Source organism: Tachypleus tridentatus, chromosome 2 (genome assembly GCF_004210375.1).
Source record: "Tachypleus tridentatus isolate NWPU-2018 chromosome 2, ASM421037v1, whole genome shotgun sequence".
Taxonomy (NCBI): Eukaryota; Metazoa; Arthropoda; class Merostomata; order Xiphosura; family Limulidae; genus Tachypleus; species Tachypleus tridentatus.
Window position 1 is genome coordinate 111,098,163 of NC_134826.1, and position 21,201 is coordinate 111,119,363.

Sequence of the window (21,201 nt, forward strand, 5' to 3'; positions counted from 1 at the left end):
AATTTGACCTACCATTTAACCATCATGAAAAAATATGAAATAAATCCAAATTATCTTTTTTTCTAGAATGACTATAAATTATAACCCCAAACTGCAAATGTTTAATCTAAATAGCTTAAATATATTAAAATTATACCTCTAGATTTTACGCATAGTAAATGTAAAACAAAACTGGCTTTTAAAACAATAACTTGGTTTTAGCTTTTATATATGCATCTTGAAATAATAAATAACTAAAAATTACTCTAAAAATATTGCAAAATTCCACTTATATATTAGGCTTGCTGACTAAATTGTTTGTGTCTAAGAAATTTTTCAAACAACATATTCACTTACCTTTTCCTTCCAAGATTACAGGCAAAAGAAACCTTGAAAGCTTTCCACTTTCAAGATCCTACAAAAACTACATGTAAAAATTCTGAGCCTTTAACTGGTTATAAAGCTATGAGAGAGCAAATTGGTTGTATGTAAGGAAGTATTTCTAAAAATGAAGGGTTGGAGGGTAATTATGTTTGATTTCCTAAACACAGTGATATCTCAGCAAACAGGAAAGATAGGAGGTTCTTATTTTGTATTTTAGTTCATCAATATGATGAACTAAATATGATATGGTGATTGAGTTTTAATTCATAAGAAACTACAGACTTTGCATTTGGATATCACAAACATCTAATATGTATCAAAGATGCTTTCAACATACTACAAGACACATAATCTATATTTAGAATTGTTTTACATATTTACTTTTAAATTAATAAATTAAATTATAATACTAAAACTTGAATTATAATATACAATTTCATACCAAACTTATTTACATGCATTTATAAATTAGTAGTTCAATAAAATTTTGAATGCAAGTCTACAAAAGTGATGATGTGCCCTTTGAACCTTAAACATAGGGAGACCCATAGTGAAAAGGTTAAACACTGTAACAGTAATCAATGAGTTAAGAATAGTTCAGCAAGGAGGTAGGGCAAGAAGGACCAAAAAGAACAAAGGAGCAGCACAGAGTGGATAGAACAGAAGAAATATTTCCAGATGCCAGAAAGGAGAAAGGACCAGGACAAGGCTACCTAACACCAGCAAAGGGAGAGATTGACAAGTCATCAATGAACAGTGAAGTTCCAAATGACAGAAAAGTATTTCACAGAAGGAATGTCAGAAGGAAAGAGATGACAGAAGAGCCAATGGAAAAAGACCTATCACTAATGTTGATAGAAAAGAGCAGTGAAAGGTTGAGAAGTGACAAAAGAAATAACACTTAAGTAGGAAACCTGGTCTGATGCACAACAGAATGGGTAGGCACTGTACAAAGATGGGAGAAAAATATCCCCCAAAAAAGAAGTGATGCATAAGGGTGAAGCAAAACCAAGCAGTGAAAATCATAAGAAAGGAAGCTTGTAGAGGAGTATGGTAATAAGGAAATCCACGAGGTGCATGCCCAACCAAAAGCAAACCCTTCAAAAGATCAGGGGCTGAAGGAACCACTGTTTATAGAATGCAGACTGCAAAGAGAAAACTGTCAGCAAAATACAAGTATCCAGTAAATCACAAGCAAAAAGACTAAAATGATTAGAATGTGCCCAGAAATGTATGTATAATACCTAAAAGCATAAAGCTTTAGAATGAGAGCCTCATGGATTAATGGAACAAAAATAAAACAGACAGTAAAGAAGACATATTCAAGTATTCCACCAATAAGAGCAACTACTAGAACATGCCTAACAGATGTTGAAAAGGTCAAATATAGTGACAGAGTGGGCATCTGTCCAGCATCAAAATGTCAGAAGTCCTTCCTACATCTAAAAATATCTCTCAGTTATAGGTGAAAGGACCAAAGACATGAAATGTCTGGACTGAGAAGTGTAAATGAATGTAAAAAGCAATGAGAGCATGTTCCAGTCACCACTGCAATTTCTTGAGAAGGGGCTTACAAAAAAGAACAGTGGACTTCAGGAAGAAAAATTTGGGTCTGCATAGTCTACTGTAGGAGACACATGAGTGTGTAGACAAAAGAAAGGATGGATTCCAGAAAAACCAGATTACCCAAATACAAAAGAACATCTTACACAGACAAAGGAAGAGTAGAGTCATATGATCAGATCATGTTATAGCTCAGAGGCAAAGGAAACACATGAAAAAGGAAAACAAGTGGAAAGGTGCCAACACATCAATCTTGGCTCATCATAGAGAAATTTAGTTACCACAGACAGGGCAGAAAGAGAAAAGGAAATGAAAAGAGACAGAGAGAAACCAAAGTGGAAAAAATAAAAATTAAGTGTTAGCAAAAATTGAGACCAATAACAGTCATGAATAACAATCACTGACAAGACAACTAAATCAGAAGTAAAGAAATAATGGCAAAGTTGAGAAAGAAGAACACCTGTGAAGATCATGAGGACATAAGCTATATAACTTCAATCCAAGCTACTAGGAGAGAGAACTCCAATTAAGACAACTGGTCAAGATTTAGAGCCAGACAAGTAGTAAGCATGCAAGAAAATGGTGTACTATTAAGAGCAGAGCAGAAAGAGTCGAAAAGGTCAAACAAAGAATAGGAACAGTTATTGAGGCCCATCTGAAGTAAAAAGAAGCATATCAGACCAAAGACTGAGTTAAGGGAAGTATAGGAAGGCAGAGGTAAAAGGATACAAATGTTGAAATAGGAACCAAAAAGTGGAATAGAAGGTTTTGGTTTTTGAATTTCGCACAAAGCTACTCGAGGGCTATCTGTGCTAGCCGTCCCTAATTTTGCAGTGTAACACTAGAGGGAAGGCAGCTAGTCATCACCACCCACTGCCAACTCTTGGGCTACTCTTTTACCAACAAATAGTGGGATTGACCACCACATTATAATGCCCCAATGACTGAAAGGACAAGTATGCTTGGTGCAATGGGGGTTTGGACCCGCAACCCTCAGATTACGAATCGAACGCCTAAACCTAGCTGGCCATGCCGGGCCGGATTAGAAGGTAAGGGAGTTTATTGTCAAGCTAGCCAGAAAGGAAAAAAATAGTCTAAACATTACAAAATGAATCATGAGCATGAGAGTGGCAAGGTAATCAGATATGAGAAAAGAGTTGTTAGAAAAAGGAAACAGTACATATTTCAATGACAAGCACAGAAAAAAGACAAGTTAAACTATAAAAGTGGATCATAAATTACACTTATGGGCAAAATATTAGGAAAGGAATGTACTTAAGACATCGAGAGAGAAAAAGGAAGGTTAAGGTTGTTTCATGACATGCATACACTGACCTACAAGTAGCAATATGTTTAAAAGTATTTTTCATGTTAAAATTTAAATTTCATTATCTATAACTTCTGAAACATTCCAAATTTAAATGTCAATTTTTTACATCCTTTTTGTCATTTTCTCTACCCTAACTTTATACAGACTTGGTTGATTTGACCTACCTTGTAATTTCCATAAAAAAACACTAAATTATGCTGTTTTTGGACTCCTCTTTTAACAATGAATAGTGGGATTTACAGTTTCATTTTAATACTATAATTTCTGATGCAGCAGGTATATCTTCACAAAATTTGGTAGACTTTTTGTATAGATTACAAAATAGTTTTTATACACAGAATATCAATTTTTTATTAAAGCATTTTTAAAAATAATTGTTTATGATAAGTGATTTTTCTGCTATGATTAAAAAACTATTTTTCATTCCCAAAATTTCATCTCTTATTTGTGTAATCTCTAAAACCTCCTGAATACCTTTCAATGTTTGTTTTCAGTAAGTCTCTATGTTTTGTCTATTATTTTCTCTACCTGAAAAATGTGAGGTGTCAATTTAACTGACCTCACAACCATCATAAAAAAAAAAAATTAGGAAACAAATATAAATTATACTTTTTGGTTCTAGAATGAATACAAATGTTCAAATTAATTATCTTAAGTCCCATAATTTTATACATTCATATATCTATTATTTTTTATTACATTACCCTTCCAGTCTTGCCTAGCTAACATTACATAACTTGCATTGATGCAGTGCACGTGCACCATATCCAATAATATAAAACAGATCTTTAATCTTTACAAAGATTGGCTGTGTTTTAATCAACTAGAATAATTATTATACATTATATATGCATATAGGTTATTACTATTTAGAAATAAGTTAAGCTTATTTTCCTTAAAATATAGAATAAATAAAGAAGTGAACAACTATCTCTTCTAGCTATGACTTTGAACTCAGTTGCTGCTGGATGTCGACTGTTGAGCCTTTTAACATTTCACACAAGGAGGATATCAATATTGTTTTCAACTTTTGTATACATATATAGGAGAAATAACAAAAAAAAAAAAACATAAATAACTATACTGATTTCCACTATAATTTTTCAAGCTTAGTAGCTCTGCTGTATTTAGGTCTAAAAAATATGAAGTTTTGAGCAAACTCAAGACACAACCTACCACCTTAAAATTTTGGTTTGAAAGAACGTGGTAGCATTTTAATATACTAAAACCACTCTGGGGACATTCTGAGCTGTTGATTGGTTATTCACATGTCATATATTGAAATAAGGGTATGTTAGGACTGTTTCCAAAAATGGAAAGTGATTGTGTTTGATTCAGTACACAAGTCATATCTCAGTAAAAATAAAAGATATAATATTCTTATTTTATATCACAGCTTGTCAATGTTGGTAATTTGAGTTCCTAATTTGTACAAAACTACAGACTTAGTATTTCAGCACCACAAACATCCTATTTTAACCATTGCTGCATTTAACCCACCACGTGACTTACAAAAGTTGCTATTTAGGTGTGTTCTTTTAATATTTACTTTTCAATTCAGAAATTTATTCTTATATGATACTAAAATTTGATACTAAACTTATTGACATAAATTTATAAAACAGTAGTTCAGTAAAATCTTGAAGCAAGTCAACAAATAGTTATCATGCAAATAACTATTTTTATACAATGTAAAAATGTACTCATCAAATTTGAAAATGTCAATTTTTCAAAATGTCTAAAAAACAATATTTTTAAAGGCTAAGATAACTATTGGAACCCACACTGTTTAAATAAGTATGGCTATGTAATTTTTGTAAAAAATACTAAAATACTAATATACAAGTGATATACAGTACTGTGCAAAAATGTTAGGACAAGAGAATATTTTGTCATTCTTTCCATTTTATAGGGCTTATTCTTCTATGCCATTATAGAGTGTAAATTTCAATACAACGATAATGCTTCACTGATCCATGTTAACAAGTGAAAGAGCCAAGGTGAGAATACTTGTAATTATTTACAATTCCCACATACTTGTACCAAAGCATGCCATATAGGTTCTGCTTGAATGAATATACTGATCAAATTTATGGCCTGAAATAAATGTCAGGATACCCCATACAGTATCTTAAGTATAGAAAAAGAAGCCAGTAAGGTACTAGCAGGTGGTGCCAGTATATGTTAGTATAAATAAATTTAATAGCATTCCACAAAATAAACCTTGATAAAAATAGTGTTTAATACAATATATTAAATTTTGTTGTCATTCCACGACTTAAAGACCACAGAGAATTGTCAGTAGAGCAGAGAATTTATATAAAAGCTTTATGTGATGCTGGTCAGACTCTCCAACATATTGCTATAGACTTGTAATGCTCCTCAAACATATCCTAGTAAAGGATGAGATACAACATCTGAACTCAATGATACTGATGTTACATATCTTCATTTATGCAACCTTTGGGATTAGAAGGAAGACTGCAAACTGATCTCAAACACGAGCATGAGATAAACAACCATGTACAAAAAGACAGAAAAGTGTCCAGATCTACAGTATCAAGAAAACCCAACAAGAATGGGATATTATATCAGGTATCTGTTCAAAAGCCTTTGCTTTGATCTCCAAACAATGTCAAGAGAGTGAAATTTGCCAAAAAGTACAAAAATTGGACTGTTGGTAATTGGAAGAGGATGTTATGGATTGTAAGTCAATGTTTGAAGTATTTGCTTGAAGTGTAGGTTGTAAGCCTAGCAGAAGAAAAATGAAATATACTTATCTCAATGCAAAGCACCTACCATGAGGCATGGGGGTAGGCAGTGTGATGGTTCGAGATGTTTTTCTGCTGGGGGTGATGGAAAGTAAATGTATTTGCAAGACAGATGAAATAATGGGCCAGCTTAAGTACCATCAGATACTGATCAGTCATGGTACACCAACTGGTTTGCATATTATTGATAAAGAACTCTACTATCAAGAAGAGAATGAACTTAACACTCATCCAACCTTTACAGAAATTACCTAGAGAATGTGTATGTTTTCTTATAGTAAAGCCATATCGAGCTATCTGCTGAGTCCACCGAGAGGAATCAAATCTCTGATTTTAGCACTGCAAATCCGTAATCTTACTGCTGTACCAGCAGGGGATGACTTAGTTAAAAAGAAACTGCTAGAGTCACTCAAATGATGCAACAGCCCCCACAGAGTCCCAATCTCAATCCAATTTAGCAGATCTAGAATTTGATAGACCAAAAACTTGACAAATCAAATATTACTTCCAAAGAAACTTTACTGTAATGTATGTGTATAAGTGACGTAGAATAAAATCCATAAGAACATTTTGATCAAATACATTGTAACAATGCCTGAAAGAGCGTCTGCAATTATTAAAGCTAAAAAGGAGGCAGACACAGGATATTAACTCTTTTCAGAACTCAAGCACTCCAGTAATTGTGAAAATTATTTTAAATTTCAAGTAAACTTTCCAAAATTAATTTCTTTTTTTTTTCTTTGCTGAAACTGAAAACATATTTAGAGGAAAGTATTATTCAAACTACTTGTTTAAGGTGATATTTCACATTTATATGAAAAACAAAATATACACCAAACAAAGTTATGTTTTACACCTTGATCATTTTTAGCATGGACCTCAAATGCTTCTGGTGCATTCTCCAGATAAAGTTCTCTTGTAGTAGTGATGATTTCGATTGAGTGAATAGCATCCACAATGACATCACAACGTAAAACCTCTCCTGTCCCTAAAAATATCAAAAATAAGCTTTAAATAAAGATTGATTCACATCTTCACGTGATACACAAAAATTTTTTTTCTGTTAAATATTTTAACTTATTGGGAATATTTCAAAACAATATTCTAAAGCAAAATAATATAACAGGAGTGATAGTTTAGCAATCTTCCACTTTCTGTAGCTTGAAATGTGGTAATCCAAACTAATGTACTTTCATTGGATGTGCTTTTCTGGTGTCTTACTTCACATAACAAATATCAAGGCAATCCATTACAAAATATAAAATATCCAATCTTTTACACACCTTATTTTTTTTCTTCTTTTCACTAAAAGTACAGATACTTTAATAGAAAAACATTTAACTCTTATGGATTGCACACACACCTATGCAAAATGTTATGTGGGCTATCTCGTGTTTTCACTGGGTACCTGCTTGTCACGATTGTTATCTGGTTCTAAATTAACTACCTGGTTCTTATAAAAAATGTTATGCAAAGTTTAAGTCAGAGTAATTTAAACAAAGCTGTAAAGTTTGTTAAGTAAAATTGTGAAATGTTAAAATGTGTTGGCTTGTGCAATTGGTTTCACAAATCATCTACAACTACAGTCATTTTTCTCCTTGTTTTTAATTTTCCATGGTGCATTTTATTCTAGCTGACCTCTTGACTGTATAGATAACATGCCACACACTAGGGAAAAAAAAATTTAGTGATAGATATGGCACAGATTCATTGTCTGGAATCATTCTTCTTTCTGCAAACTTCTCCATTGCCTTCTTTAAAGGTAGGTTTTGCGAGTAGAAAAATGGTGTATTTGTTTTAAAATTATTGCAGCAATTACTTTTTTAATTTATTACAGAGAGAACCTTACACAAAATGTTAAAATCACAAAAAGTAATACATCATTACTTAGAAACTAATGCAAAAAGTGAATTATTTTCAATGAACAGTTTGACATTACTCTCTAGGTTTTGGACTTGACAGTACTAAAAAGAAATTCAATATCCAATTCCTTTGTCGGTCTCTTGTTAATTTTAACAATATTCTCTAGACCATAGTTTTTCAAACTATGCTCTGTGGATCCCTTGTACAAAAAAGTAAAAAGTAATATATATCTTTAATATAACATGTTTATAGCATATTGGGCCTTTTAGTATTTTGTTCTCCCTAATGCCAGATGATTTTTTTTTAGCTTAAGGGAAGATCTTGCAGTGAAAGTGTCAAAACAATCTTAATTAACTTCAGCAGTGGCACCACCGGTTGCTAGTAGATATGGAAATGCAAGATGGCCTAGTAATTTTTGTATGAAACATTGGTCAACCCTGTACAGTGATGCCAACAGTCTTTTAAAAGCCAGATCTAGATTAGCAGATAAATCTCAAATGAAATGAAACATGGCATCACAGCTGAAACTTGTCCAAATCTGAAACATTGTGATGCAATAAGATGCAGTGTCAAGAGTTTCTATTTCAAAGAAATATTTAAACTGATCAATTTATTTATGGAAGAACGTGAAATCCAATGGTAGATTTGCTCAAGTATTTGTACTGATGGGGCTGCAGCTATGACTGGAAAATTTTCAGGCATAGTTGCACACATAATAAAGAAAAACCCAGACACTGAGAGTATTCACTGCTGTCTTCATCGTCATGCACTTACAGTGAAATGAATGCCAAAAGACTTGAAAGAGGTACTGGGTGATGTCATAAAATTACTTAATTTTTTTTATAAAATCAAGACCACTCACAAAGCAAGGATCTTCAGTTTACTCTGTGAGGATATGAAAAGTTTGCATAAAAATTTGCTGCCTCACACTAAGGTCTGATGGCTTTCTTGGGGAAAGTGCTTACTCAGTTTTATGAACTATATGAGAAGATAGGTTTATTTTTATCTGAATGCCATTTTGAACTTGCAAACAAATTAAGGGACAAATTCTGGATACAAAAAGTTGCTTACCTTTCAAACGTATTTGCCTATCTAAATGATGTGAATACTACAATGTAGGATACCAGGGTAACGTACTTCAAAGCTCAAGAGTAAAATAAAAGTGCTTCAACATAAGCTAAAACTTTGGGGTGAATGTATACTTATGGAAGAACTTAATTGCATCAAAAATCTCAATGGTTTTTTATTTATGAATGAAATTTCCTTAAGTGAAGATGCAAAAGTTTCAGTCTTGCAGCATATATCTGATTTGTGTACAACTATTGGGAGTACTTCCCTCCTCATTTAGAAAAAAACTACTGTGGATTCAAAATCCCTTTGTTGACAATGCAAATACCAACAATTTGCTTTTAAAAGAGAAAGAATAGATTATAGAAATTTTAACTGATTTCACCCTAAAAACTAAATTTCAGCAGGAAGGAATTACACAATTTTGGATTCATATGGCCATGGAATAACCTGAAATAAGTAACAGAGCTTTGAAAATTTTAATGCATTTTCCAACAACATATCTTTGTGAGCAAACATTTTCACTATATACAGCTAAAAAGACCAAATTTAGAAACAGGCTAAATATTGAGGATGATTTGAGTTTACAGGTAACAACCATAACTCCAAATATTGAACTACTTTGTGAACAAAAGCAAACCCATCCAAGCCACTAATAAATAAAAAAGTACACTGTACTGTTACTGATAATTTTTGCAAGAAATTTTTGAACAACAAAGTAAATTTTTTTTTAAATATTGATATTTTCAATAAATTTACATTCTGAAACTTGAATTTAAACTTTATCTGCTGCTAGTGACCAAAAGTTCCTGATTTTAGTGTCACCGGAATGTTTTTACTTTCTGATGTGTAGTTCCACAGGTCTTAAAAGTTTAGGAACCCCTGCTCTATGCTTTGGACTTAATGGTATCCGAAAAATTTCAACATCCAAATTATTTGTTGGTTTCATTTTAAGTTTGGATTATGCATGTTCTTGATCATTTTCAAAGCAATTTTAAGTTTCTTATCACATCAAATGTCATCTATAAAGAAAAGTCAAGCAGAACTATAGGGTGAAAGCAAGTATTTGTTAGTCAATTGCACTAGATTATCAGTTTCTAGCTCAAGTTTTCAAAATAATTATATAGGTGGATAGTTATTATTCCTTACCAATTCCAAACACACATTTGCTAAATTTTATGAAACTTCTAATTTAAGAGCATTTAGTGTCACATAATATTAGCATAAGAAATTTCATAAATAATAATGCTTGATATGACTGTACCAATTACACGTGAGCGATACCAAAAACTGTTAATCTAGATTCCATGGCATTGCTATAAAGAAAGTTATTAGCACTGTTTAAATGAGGAAAACTAACACCATTATTTTAAAAAACCTGGTTGATTCTGTAAAGTATAGGTCTGTTTCAAATAATAAGGTGATTGTGATCCTAAAAATAATATTGTTACTATGGAGTTTCATTTTCTTACTTGTGTGGTTTGTTGGTGTCTATTGACAAAAGGTGCTGCCAAAAAATAAAATAAACTGAGTGTGTGAGTTAAAGGAATGAAATCAAAACTGGCAACCAGACTGGTAGCTACATTTCTAGCACTGATTAGAATTTTACTGCAAACATTGATTCATTAGTTAGCTAGGCCATGTATTTCGTTTTATCCACCATCATGACCCAAGTTGAACTTTTTTTTCACACCTAACATTTTTTTTTTTTTTATGAGATTTCTATAATGAATAGTTAGGACCAATTTTCAGGCTGTTAAATGGTCTTTTCATAAAAAACTGTTCAATAATTCACATTCATGATGTAAGCTGAAATGTGAAACATGGAATGTTTATAAACTCAGAAATATTTACTAATTTAGCTCTTTCAGCTTTTTTTTCTCAGATATTACATTCTCAAACAATGAATCACAATCACTGAGAATTCTTTAGAATAATTAGTATACATGATGCTTCACAAAATTACATGGAAGAGTCCAATACAAAAAAAACTTAATTTGACCCTGAACATATCAAAAAGCTCTCTCTTAAATGCAGAAACACTTTGCCTAGCACAGCAATTTAACACTACATATAAGTTATGAATTAAATCAATCGTGTATAAAACATTTACATACTTTCTTCCTGAGCTAAAACTATAGTGGAAGAACGTGATGGACTGCGAGAGATAGCTGATACAACTGCTTTAGTGGAACAAACATTCTCTGATTCCACATTCAATGGTGTAACAGTAGCCACATCATTTCGAGAAGAACGCCTAGAAAAGAAAAATTTTTATTAAATTATTTATAAGAAACACTAGCAAACATTTGTGCCTATGGCTCACATTTACAGGTCTCACACAATGAAAATTCAATGCTTGAACTACTATTTTACATCTTTTTTTAGTTTAACTATCATTGCCACTATAACAAATTTAATTTCTTTAAGTTACAAACATTACTTAACCCTTTTGCAATGGGTTTGGTAAAATATACACGAGTTCATCTACACATTTGCACATATTAAGTATTTGCACTGTAACTTACTTTTGATACAGGGAGTGTATCTTCATAAAACCTGGCAGACTTGGTAAAGATTATAACATGTTTGTAAAAAAATCAGATTTTTTAATTAAATATTTTCCTAGAGATTCATTTGTGAAAACAATCTGTTTTGTTACTAGTCCAAGTGCAAAGTGATTTCATGTTATGATTAAATGAACTCTTCATCCCAGAAAGCTCAAATATTATTTGTGTGATTGCTAAATCCTCCAAAATACATTTAAAATGTTTGTTTTCAGTAAGACTTGATGCTATTTTCTATACCATAACTATGTGGGGGTCTGTCAATTGATCAGCCTCGTAACCATCATAAAAAAAAAAGAAAATCTAAATTATGCTTTTTTCATGCTCAAATGACTATATACTATAAGAAAAAAACACAAATGTTTAGTCTCAGTAACTTAAAACCTCATAATGTTATATATTTATAATTTTTTAGTATATTGACCTTCCAGTTATGCCTAGCTAACATTAAATAACTTGCACTGATGAGGTGAATGTGTACTCATTTACTGTATCCAGTGGCGTAAAAATGACTTGCTGTGTTTTAGTTGACTAGTGTTTTGTAATATTCAGTAACACTTTAGTCAGTATTACATTATATATGTATATAGATTATTACTATTTAGATATTATGAAACTTATTTTTCACTAAATATAGAATATATAAAGAAGTAAAGCAAACAATTATCTCTTCTCACTACCACTGTTGATTAGTTGGTTGGCTGGTTTAGTGTTTTATGGCACAAAGCAGCTACACTATCTGTACCAAACATCCAGTAAAAGGTTAAAAGTAAATTTAGTAAAATTCATGAAAGGAAATTAAGGTAAAATAAAAGGTCAATGTTTGTGATTCATGTTCCTTATTTGTACGAAACTATAAACTTATTTTAAAATTACAAACATCTTTTAAACAGTGCTGCATTCAACATACCATGTAACTCACTAACACCTATACTTAGTGTGTTATTTTAATATTTAATTTTAAGTTAAGGGACTAATATATGATATTAAAGTTTAATTACACTTTACTACCATTTGATTTCAAACGTATATAACATAAGTTCACAAACTAATAGTTCAATAAAATTTTGAATGCAATGAATGCAAGTCCAGCAGTTTAGAAGAAAGGGTTTTGGGAAAATCACCTCTTTCTCAAAAAAGGGGTAAGAAGTTTTACCTTTCTTCAAACCTAGAGACCAAGATAATTCATAAAGTTCCATTTAGAAGTTGGTATAACCATCAATAATGGAGGAATTTGTGACACACAAACACACACTGATAGATATAAGAATTTCCAATTATTTTTACTAACATAACATCACAAACAAAATGGTAGAGTTATAAAAACACTCATCTTTCATTGAGAAATTAAAAAAATATAATGTATAATGACAATTTTAAATTGGTTGACCTAAACGTGGTCAGTTATTTTTAAAATGCTTTTACAAAAAGAATGGTTTCAATTAGAATTTTATCTCAAATATTTTACCATATGCTGATGTATGTGTATGTAATTGTGGTATGACATTCTATTTGTTCTAAAAATGTTTTATAACCCTAGTAAACAAAGTTACCCATACCTAAGGAAATAACAAGCTATAAATAGTACACAGTATTTCAATTATAAAAACAATAGTGTACAGGAAACAAGAGCTTGCATCAATATATGTAAAAATGGCTGGTATGGATAGAGAAAACACTATGTAGAGGAGCAAACAACATTTCAACCTTTTTCGGTCATCAACAGGTTCACAAAGAAAGGAGGTAACTGACTGATAGCTGACTACATGTTTAAAGGAGTTCCTACATTCAATTACACAACCACCTTCAAACATATGATCAGCTATCAGTCAGTTACCTCTTTCTTTGTGAACCTTACGATGACCGAAGAAGGTCGAAACACTGTTCTCTCTTCTACACAGTGCTTTCTCTACCCATATCAGCCATTTTCACATGTATATATTTTTCTCTACAAGTGGGTTTCCTCGTCATCACGGAAGAACTTGCATCTGAATAAAGCAATGTAAAGTAACTTTTTTTATTTATATAAAATTTATACAAATTCATAGAAATTTCTAAAAAATTCAAGAAATATCTAAGAGATTAGCTCTGGTTTATCACAACCAATACTGCTTATAATAATAAATGTTAGAAAGTGGTAAACTTCATTTCTTATTATCACATTTATGGAAACCTGAATTTTTATAAAATTTCTAAATGTTTAAATGTTTTCTTTTAAAGTACATTATAAAATGTAGCCTCAACAGCTATTTTTATTAATCCTTAATACTTGCTTCAAAGCTTCAGAAAAATATTTGTGTGAACTGAACTGTTCAATCACTTTAATTGATGAGCCAGCACTTGAAGTTAATAACACACTATTTTAATGCTTATTTACCCATCTACCCTGGCTGAGAAATATGGTACATCCCCATTTGAAATGTGTTACTAGGGAGACTCAGGTCATCAGAATGCCTTGAGCTTATAGCCCTACAGAGAAAAAAGCCACTGACCTTGGATCAAACAAGTTTCAATTCAAAACTAGTTCTACTTCTGTGGTATCAAAGCACACATATTAGCCACTATAAAACAATGTTGTTGTTTTTTTCATATTTTGCTAAGGATGTTAATTAATGAATACTTCTTAAATAAATAGAAAATTAGCATTATACTTAAAAACTATTTCATTAATATATTTTGTATGTGCTTGTATACTAAAAATAAATATTTAGAAACATATGTTTCACAGTTACAGAGTGAGTACATGAAATAATGGATGCACAGAATAAATAAAAAAATTTCATCTTTAAAAACATTATATCTTAAAATCAAATTGTCCAAAAGAAGTTTAAATTTCAAAAGCTACATGCTGAGAATCAGAAGCTTCTCATGTCAGTTCAAACTTGTTACAGGAAGTTTCCAAACTTGTCATGCAAGATATTAAATATACTTTTCATCTTTCTCATTTAGTATAGTTAGCCTATACCTAAGTAACGATACTGTAATAACAACAAAAAACCAAAAGAGTTATGATACAAAATTTTAATCCAATATTATTGGTGATAAAGCTAATAAAACTTCTGATTCAAGTAAACCATTTAGCAGAAGTTATTAAAGTACATGTACATTTCCATGGAAATAATAACCCACTACATTGTACTACATGGACAGAGGAAAGATGTTTTACATGTACTGCACAAATTTTACCAAAATGAAAAACTAGCTGTCAACTAACCTACATTAATTTAAATTTTAAGGATACCAAAAAGTGCCAGTTTCCACTACAGCCACCAGTAGCTCAATTCATAGGCATTTACGCTGTTAGAAAAATAAAAATATGTTTCCTGGAACTTAGCCTGTCTTTAATAAATCTTACCAAAACATTTTATCCTTCCAATATACTGAATAATTATGTAAAATTCACAAAGATCACTTTTTCTTCAGATATTACTTCTTTTAACTTGTAATAAACATCTATAAATGCAACCAAAAATTATATAAGCTTTACAACAAGCAACAGAACACTGTTTCAACAGCTCAAGTAACTGATCCATCTCTATATAAATTATTTTTCACTTACATTAGCTCAAATTATGACATTCCACATGCATTACTTTGCACTTATAATTAAACATCATTTTCCAATTATCTATTCAACTTAACAATTGATCCAAATCAATGCTTCAACATTCCCAAAGAAGTTAGAAACACCAAAGTTTACACTAGAGGAAAATCTTTCCTTAACCTTTGGACATTTTTTGAAGGTTACTGCTTATGTACACAAAAGGTACAGATGAAGACAATGTATTTTTATTTTCAGACTGCATTTGACAAGGTACTATGAAACTAAGGTAAAACATTTGTGAGCTCTAAAAATTACTTTTTAGACCCAAATACAGCTTAGTTACTATGCTTGATAAATTAGTGGAATTCTGTGGTACTGATATAGTAATTTTTTATTTTTTATTTTAAAATGCATGTATTAACCACCCCAAAATAATTGTTTTACGTCCTATATGTGCAAAAACTAAAGGCTAAGCAACTTCAGTCCTAAGCTTTTGCCTCTCAATTGCACATTGTATCTTTCATTACCCCCATTGACATGGGTCAAATGTCATGTCATCAAATTTGTTGACTTGTATTCAAACTTTTATTCACCTACTATTTTATCAATTTATGTTAATAAGTTTGGTATCACATTACAGATTGTAATTTAAATTTTAGTTTTATATATTGATTGATTTCTTAATTTGAACATAGTAATTTGTGATTTTTGTATATTTAAAAATGTATAAATAAAACCTAAAAAAAAATTTCTTGACATTATTCACATGCAAAGTCTGATAAAGCTTGGGAACCTATAGCAAGCAGCAAATGAGTATAAAGTTAACAATTACAAGAAATAAAAGTATTTACAAAGATGTTCTAAGATTTAAGTTCCTTTTCTCAAAACCTAGAATAGTAAGTAAAGAAGTACAAAAACAAATAATGTACATACATGTATAATGTATTTTAACCAAAATATGACTATTTTACAAAATACCAGTCCACTGGAAAAATTATGTGAAGGATTTGTGGCATTTCAAATGCTTCAATTTTGAGCAAATATATGCAGTATGAAGAAGTGTGATGCATGCTCACAAAGGCATAAAATATTAATATATGACAATTGACCAAGAAGAGAAATATGCTGAAAAACATTTTTGTTTATGCTATCTGTAAACAATACTAATGAGAAAGGTTATGAAAGCCTCATTAGAGAGACTGGAAATTAAATCATAATTTACAGACTGGGGCAGCTACAGCTGGAAAAAAGGTATGGGAAATGTTTACATTATCTCGCACAAATCTGCCAAAACGAGGAATAAGTCCAAACTTTGATGTAATTTCCATATCAAAAGTGTGTGTAAGGATACAAGTAAGGAGGCTGTTCATTTACTGATTATCTTTGACCAATGAACAAGTAGTTCTGATAATTATAAAACAACCAAAGAAAGAAAACCACTTAAGTGTCAGATCTATTTGCAGGTAGTTGCGTACACTATTTGGCAGATCATATGAATATCAGAGAGATGTATAAAACCCCATGTTTGAAGCTAGAAATGCAGTCAAGAAGGGTCATAAAAGAAGTTGCAGTCCCTATCAAAGTAGCCAGTCAAAAAGTCAAGCAGTTGCAGTCTTTGAGGCTTATAGAAGAACTATTATTATCCTTGTGATGGACTTGCCCAACATTTCTCCCCTAAGCTCTCTGTAAGTAACTTATTACCACCTTTCCTAACATCAAATAACATAGCTAGGACATGTTTGAATTAATATAATGTGAATGAGTTAGTAAACAATATTAAAAATGGAATTAAGTTACACTAATGAAGTTTTGTTAGTTTATCCCAAGTTACTCTACAAGTTGCTTATAACAGAGAATATTGTGAAAATTATATTCAAAGTGTTTCAGTGTTTTAATCTCAATCTCAGATTTTTTATTTTAATTGTAAACTTCCTTGAGGTAGTACTTATTTCCTCCACTCGCCACTGCATTTCTCAGCTGTTATATCTTATATAACTTATATCTGCTTCTTTTCTTATTTTTCAAGATTCCTGTTCGTTCAAAGAGTTGGTCTCTGAGAAAAATGTATGCCCCTCCAAAACCTCCTAGTGTTATTGATATTTCTCATAACCTAAAATCAAACTTTGATAAAAGACCACAAAGCCTCCAAAATGTCTTCTGTCATAAGCACAGAAAATGTTGGAGCCTAAGCAACCAGCAACAGTTGATCAATTGAATGTTTCATCTCAGCATTTTTCTTCTGTTATAACTTATAAGACCAATTACAACCAAGTAATTCAAAGACTTTTTCTTATGTCATATTTTCCTAGTGGATTTTGGCCAAGACTAATCACACGTATACTGGGGGATGATTATATTGTAGATATTGTTCGATCTTACTTTTCTCTACCAAAAGACATAAAACTGTAACTGGTAGTAATAGTCAAAGCTCCAAAGGCTAGCCTACCAACCTGCCTGTCACACATAGCAGATTACTTTGTCAAGGCCAGTTTTATATTCTTGAATATGGTGAGTGCACAAGCATTACATTATTGCAACTTCTGTAATGTTAATCTGATATGGATGAAAGGTTAATAAAATAAAAATATACATAGATATATAATGACACAAGATGTAAGCTATTTAATCATTTGTGTTTTCCTTTTATAATCTGCAGACATTCTAGAATGAAAAGAATGTAATTTATATCTATTTCCTAATTTTTAATGGTGGTTACAAGATCCATCAAATCATGTAAACCCATAGAGATATAATAGTGAAAATAATTTTTTTCTAAAACAAACGTTTGATAAGTATCTGATAGTTGTAAAGATTTTACATATAATTTGAAATTATTTTTATTCATAAAAGTATTTTTAATCTAAAAATCAAAATTACTTTGCATGTTGGATAGTCAACACTGGAAAAGCAAATATGCACAAGAAAAACATTACTCAATAATCTTAAACTTATTCTTAAAAATCTGATAATTTACCTATAAAAGACTTGTAATGTTTACAGATACTATGCCTAATTTTGTGAAGATATGTTTACTGTATGAAAAGTTATAGCAAGAAAATTACAACAAGTACAAAGGGGTTACAAGGTCAGACCCAAGCTTTTCTTAGTTCTCTTACATAACAACTAAACTGTTCAACTGGGTGACATTTCCTTAAATTTCAATGATATGATTTCATTAAATAATCTTTTGTGCAGCACCTTATCATTAATACTTATTGAAAAACCTAAGTATGCTAGAATGCCAAGTTTTCACACTGTCCAGATAAAAAATATCTGTGAAAAAATAAAAAAGTCAGTAAAGTAAGGATTCCATTTAGTCATACACAAAGAACTGATTTAAGGATACTAACTCAGCACTGAAACAATAAAATTTACAATGTGTTAGACAATAAAATGTTTTCATGGAATTAAAAGGAATTATGCAGATGTTGAAACAGTAATGTGATAATGTGACTGTTCAGAATTTAATACAAAGTATACATACTTCATGTTACTTGAACAGCACTGTTAATGGACTGCATTAGCTCAATGATGAAAATAAATATTCCAAGAGACCATTTGTTAACACAAAGTCAAAATACACAACACAATACATAAATATGCTAGATGGCAAATCAAATCAGGCACAGGTGGATTGAAACCTACATGGTAATTCTTGCACAAGCAACAATAACGAAAAATTATTAACCTCTAATTTCTCTCTTAACTTTTTGTTATGTATACACACTGTAGCTCAGCACATGTCAATGTCAAATGTTTACAATAATTATCATACCACTATGTCATAAGTAAGTCAACATTAAACACCTTATACAAAGCATCTAACTGCTGAATTACACCACAGTATAATTTAAACTCAGAGAAGATTATTTCACAATGTGTAAATAAATAACTTGTTCATTAACAGAAGCTGTGTGTGTGTGTGTGTAATGGTATAATAATGTAAGTAATGGTATTTTCAACAGAAGGCTACACATGAAAAATGAAATAGTAATAATTATTTCTCAAAAGATCAACTGTGATATTTTTATTTAATCCTAACTGGAGCTCTCTCCTATAGCTGTGCTCTTAATAGTTTTATCACTCAGTCATAATTTGATTTACTTTTTGTTTTAAATTTATGAACCTAAAATGTTTTTACAAAATAGTATGAAAAACATGAACAATTTTTCCTGATAAAAAATCTGGGCAAGCAGTTTCACACATCACCTACAATTTTCCAGGCAGATGCAGTTTATTAACGATGCACTTCAAGTATACTCTGTCTCATATGTCATTCAAGTAAGAATTTTATTTATTACACTATTATGAGACTGTTCATAAAGTGAGATCACTATTACATATTATTCAGTTCTTATGTTACAATTATTACAAATTTATTATACTCAAATATTTCTCATAATAAAGATTATTTCAAATGCATTTTACCACAAATTTGTGTGCATACATTCTAAGTCACCCTGAAAATCACTTGTTATCAAACACAATATAGAAAGAAATTTAAATATCTCAGCCTTAGCTGTAGCTAAACTGAGTAATTCATAAATTAGGTGTCATGTCAACTTGAGTAGCAACTTTTATGAAGTTTACCTTGAATTTATCTCACAATTTATACATCAATATGTATCTAAAGTTATCATCTTCATATTTCTCTTTACTTCTAGGTTTAACAGCCCAACTGAAATTAAACAAAGTATTTTTATGACCCTGAGCATATTTTTGTTCAACCACTCGTTATTATGACATATTCATGTACAAAATATAAAAAAGTATAAACGTTATTTTTCAGAACCAAGATGTAATGCATAAATAAATTATAACGCTTGTTTCATTTTGAAAACACTGAACTTGCTTTACACTATTGTAATTATGGTAAATACACTATTCAAAAGTTAATTCTGATGATGATGTTAATATTTCTATGACTATGATGAAAATAGTGCTACTTTACAAAAATATTTAGAATTATCTAATGAACTGGCTAAATAAATGGCCTAACCAGTGATCTATAGAATAATTTTTGACTGATCACTGGCATCCTTTCCTTCCATAACAGTTAAAACTAAATTAGCATATCATTATCCAGTAGTTTTAACAGTGTAGCACTAGTATTACTATAAAAACGTTGTAACTTTAATTTTAAAATTATAATTTATTTTATAAATATAACTTAATTACATTATCTTGCACTTAACAATTAAAAGCCATCTGTCATTTATAATAAAATGGCTCATTTTTTTAAAAAAAATATTTATTAAAAATAATTAATGTTTATTTCACAGTATTTGAAACTTTTAAGATGTGGAGAAAAATAATTTCAACAATTACATTCAGCTATCTTGTAGAACAGTCTTGACCACGTGGCTAAGATACACCGGTAATTTGGCGCGCTATACTATTAGAAACAGTAACACACTAAACTAGTTTAAAAACAAATCTGTTTCTATCCTTACCATGTATAACACCCTCCTTCTGTTACTTCTAAACTATAATTGGTAGGAACATCTAAGTTGTAAGGTAATAAAACTCGCGGCACATTCAATTTAGAAGAGTTAATATTATTTATAAGAACTATAAATATTGTTACAATAGTCCCATAAGTTAACGCCATTTTTCAACGCAGGTCAACTACCTTTTAATTTTGCTTTAAAAACCCTTAGTACTGCCCTCTTTTGTCTACAGACTTTTTATAAAAGGGATATTATTGTAAGTTAAATTAATTATATTTTAATTACGGCAATAATGTTTGTTTTTAATTTTGTGCTAGCCGACCCCAATTTTGAATTGATTAATTGGAGGGACGGCAGTCATCACCATCTACCGCCAACTTTTTGGCTACTCTTTTACTAATGAATGATAAGACTGACCATAACTTTATAGCACCCTTATAACTGAAAGAGCGATCACATCTGGTGGGACGAAGATTCTAAAATTGCGAGTGAAGTAATTATAACAGATCTTTAAAAAAAAAAAAAACTCGTCAAGAAAATTTTAAGACGTTACGAGTGAAGCAAGCAATAATATGTGATATCAAGTCAACCACTATTCTATGCCAATGGCACCCTTCGCCACGTACGCCAACCAAAGATAAAAATCGATGTATTTTCAAATGGTACAACTATAGCTATAGAG

The 21,201-nt window shown here is 30.8% G+C and overlaps 1 protein-coding gene across 1 annotated transcript in view; it reads right to left on the bottom strand.

The window, feature by feature from the left end:
• Gp210 (nucleoporin 210) overlaps window positions 1-20,714 on the bottom strand; it is a 133,523-nt gene extending 112,809 nt beyond the window's left edge. The window contains exons 1-3 of the mRNA XM_076490239.1: window positions 20,523-20,714; window positions 11,076-11,215; window positions 6,884-7,015 (exon numbers count right to left, since the gene is read on the bottom strand). Of these exons, the coding sequence (XP_076346354.1) occupies window positions 6,884-7,015; window positions 11,076-11,215; window positions 20,523-20,680 (430 nt within the window). The 5' untranslated portion in view covers window positions 20,681-20,714. The remainder of the gene's footprint in view (window positions 1-6,883; window positions 7,016-11,075; window positions 11,216-20,522) is intronic.
• Window positions 20,715-21,201: the final 487 nt, after the last annotated feature.